At 63.4% G+C, this 2,493-nt stretch overlaps 1 protein-coding gene across 1 annotated transcript; it reads left to right on the top strand.

Moving 5' to 3' along the window:
* The first annotated feature begins 742 nt into the window (after nt 1–742).
* Nucleotides 743–2,371, top strand: LOC122471175. The gene is made up of 2 exons (XM_043559465.1): nt 743–1,673; nt 2,102–2,371. The coding sequence occupies exons 1-2, from the start codon at nt 743–745 to the stop codon at nt 2,143–2,145; spliced, it is 975 nt and encodes a 324-aa protein (XP_043415400.1). The 3' UTR covers nt 2,146–2,371.
* The last annotated feature ends 122 nt before the right edge of the window (nt 2,372–2,493 follow it).

The raw sequence follows: 2,493 nt of genomic DNA, 5'->3' as shown, positions 1-2,493 counted from the left end.
GACCAACAAGGGACGAGGGGGCAGGACATGCCCCAGAGTGAACAACAGGAGAAACGCTACAGCAGGGGACAAGTGCAGGACAGCCTCCAGTGTCAGGGAGCAGGTCAACGTGGGGCCGTGGAGAGAAGCAGGTGGCCAGGTGGGAGCCGAGTGACCTGCGCCTCAGGTTTCCTAAGCACGCCAACCGGGAGCCATGGGTGGTTGTAGAGCAGGAAGGTGGTGGGTTCAGATGGCGTGACTTGAGGGTGAGGGGAGGTGGGAGGGGATGTGTGCTCACAGCAGCCTGTTCTCGAGAGCTGTGTGGGGGTGGGGAGGGGAACAGAGGGGACTGAGGTGGCAGGACAGAAGGGCTCCGTGCGGTGACATCTTTCTGTGCCCCTCCCGCCCTCCCCTGTGCCAGTGCCTTCGGGGCCCCCGGCAACTTGCCAGGCGCTGGGGGAGACGCACAGGTTTTCCCTCAAGAAGCCTGCTGAGGCTCCAGGCCCGCAGAGCGCAGACCGGAGGCTGTAGCCCGGCCACAAGGTGCAGTGGAGGCGTCTGAAACCAGGCCGCCCACAGGATGCTGGAAGCCACAGGGGCTTGGTGGGTATCCGTCATGTGAAAGACACCGAGAGGCCTGCTCGGCTCCCCCCTCCACAGCTCAGGGAAGGTGGTTCCCGAGCACAGGAGGAAATACCCTCCTCCCTGGGGGTCTCGGGGCACTGTCCCCCCGGGACTCTCCCCCACCTCCAACGGACCGCCCATGACACACAGGAGGCCTTCCTCTCGACTCTTCTGGGCGTTTGTATGTTTGCGGCGGGGTCTCACGCTGGCGCTTGCCGTCCACCCGGAACTGGGAGAGCCAGACGGGCAGCGGCCTCAGTCCTTCCCAACTCAGACAGCCCGAGGCTTCCTGCCTGCAGGAGCAGGGGCCTCTGGCGGGGGTGGGGTGGGGGTGGGGTGTTGTACAGGCCCCTGGGGGCCTCGTGGCTCCCCTTTGATTGCCTGCAGTGACCATGCCCAGGCCAGGCCCGCCACAGGACGCGGGACAGGCCTGGGAGGTCTCGACACAGCACAAACAAAGTGGGGGTGTCGCCTGGTTTTCCACTGCTCCGGGGCTCGGCACGCTCTCATCTGTGCTAACTACCCATCACGAGGCAGGGCAGAGCTTCTGGAACATCTGCCTGCTGTGCAGCAGGAGGCCCACTGCCGGCCCCGCTCCGCCAGCCCCACCGCGGGTGCTGGGATAAGGCAGCTCCTCCGCACCGTTTTCCTTCTCAAGCAGGTAGCTGGGCCTGGTTGTCCCGTTCCCCAGCCAGGTGTGACCTGTCCGGAAAGTTCAGGGCTTTCCTCCCGAAGGCTGCCAGTCCTCTGCTTGTGGCTGGTCCCTCACTGCCACGAGAGTGCACGGGCTCAGGCTCGGGGCTCAAGCCCTTGCTGGGCCCACTGCCGACCCCTGGGGCCCCCCGGGGCCCGCGGTGAAGACCTGACCTGGCCAAGGCCTCCTACCACCGGAGCTCCCTTCCCCCCACCCCTCTCCTGGCCCAAGGCTTTTTCCGTTTCAACCCCTCCTGCAGCTGGTGACGTCCTGGGCTGCGTTCTGAGGACTGAGGGCTCCCAGGCCTGTCCCGAGGCAGTGCATCTGAAGCTGCTCATCCCAGTCCAGGGTCTCCAGCAGGAGCCGGCGAAGCCGGGTAAGGGCTCTGAGTCACCTCCCCCTTCCCAAACTCCACCTCCCTTCCCTCACACAGTCCCTACTAGGGCAGGAGAGCAAGCCTTTGGTTTAAGAAACACACGGTACCTTTGAAACCAGGCCAGACTCGTCTCTAGTCTCAACTGCTGTTAGCTGTGATCTGAGCCCTGGCAGCCTGCTCTGCCCTCTGACCCCTGCCCGGCCCTCTTCCCCAGGGCACAAACCAGGACACACAGTACGTGTTCAAGAAGCCCCTCTGACCTCCCTGAATGCTGCATGCACCTGAGGCCCAGCTCACAATGCCCCTCTTCCAGGAGGCTATCACTGGGGGCCACCTGAGCACTGACCGAGCTCAGGACAGGCCAGGGTCTGGCTGACGACTAGGCCTAGTCTGATGACTGATGGCTTGTGTCTGACCTCTCTCCACAGGGCCCAGCGCAGAGGCCAGGGCAGGCTTTGCAAACTCATCGTAGTAAAATGCAGATTCTGACTCGGTGGGTCTGGATAGGCCCAAGCCTGCATCTGTAACAACCGCCCCCCCCCCCCACCCCGGGGTGACACTGCTGGGCCCCAGGCCTCACTTTGAGCATCGAGGGCTGGAGCTCATTGCTTGGTAGGGGCTTAGTGTGGGTCTACGGACTCACAGTCATGGATGAACGAATGCACACACCTCTTACCCAAGAACCAAAGAGCAATGAGCCAGCAGGCCTGGGTCACCCCTCGCAATGAAGGACCGTCACAGAGACCTGCAGACGTGGGTGTGGGGGCAGCTGCCAGCCAGCTTCCCTCATCCTTCTAGAGTGTAGTATCTGGGAACTTTT

This window comes from Prionailurus bengalensis, chromosome E3, assembly GCF_016509475.1.
Source record: "Prionailurus bengalensis isolate Pbe53 chromosome E3, Fcat_Pben_1.1_paternal_pri, whole genome shotgun sequence".
Classification (NCBI taxonomy): domain Eukaryota; kingdom Metazoa; phylum Chordata; class Mammalia; order Carnivora; family Felidae; genus Prionailurus; species Prionailurus bengalensis.
This window is presented reverse-complemented; position numbering and strand designations above follow the sequence as displayed.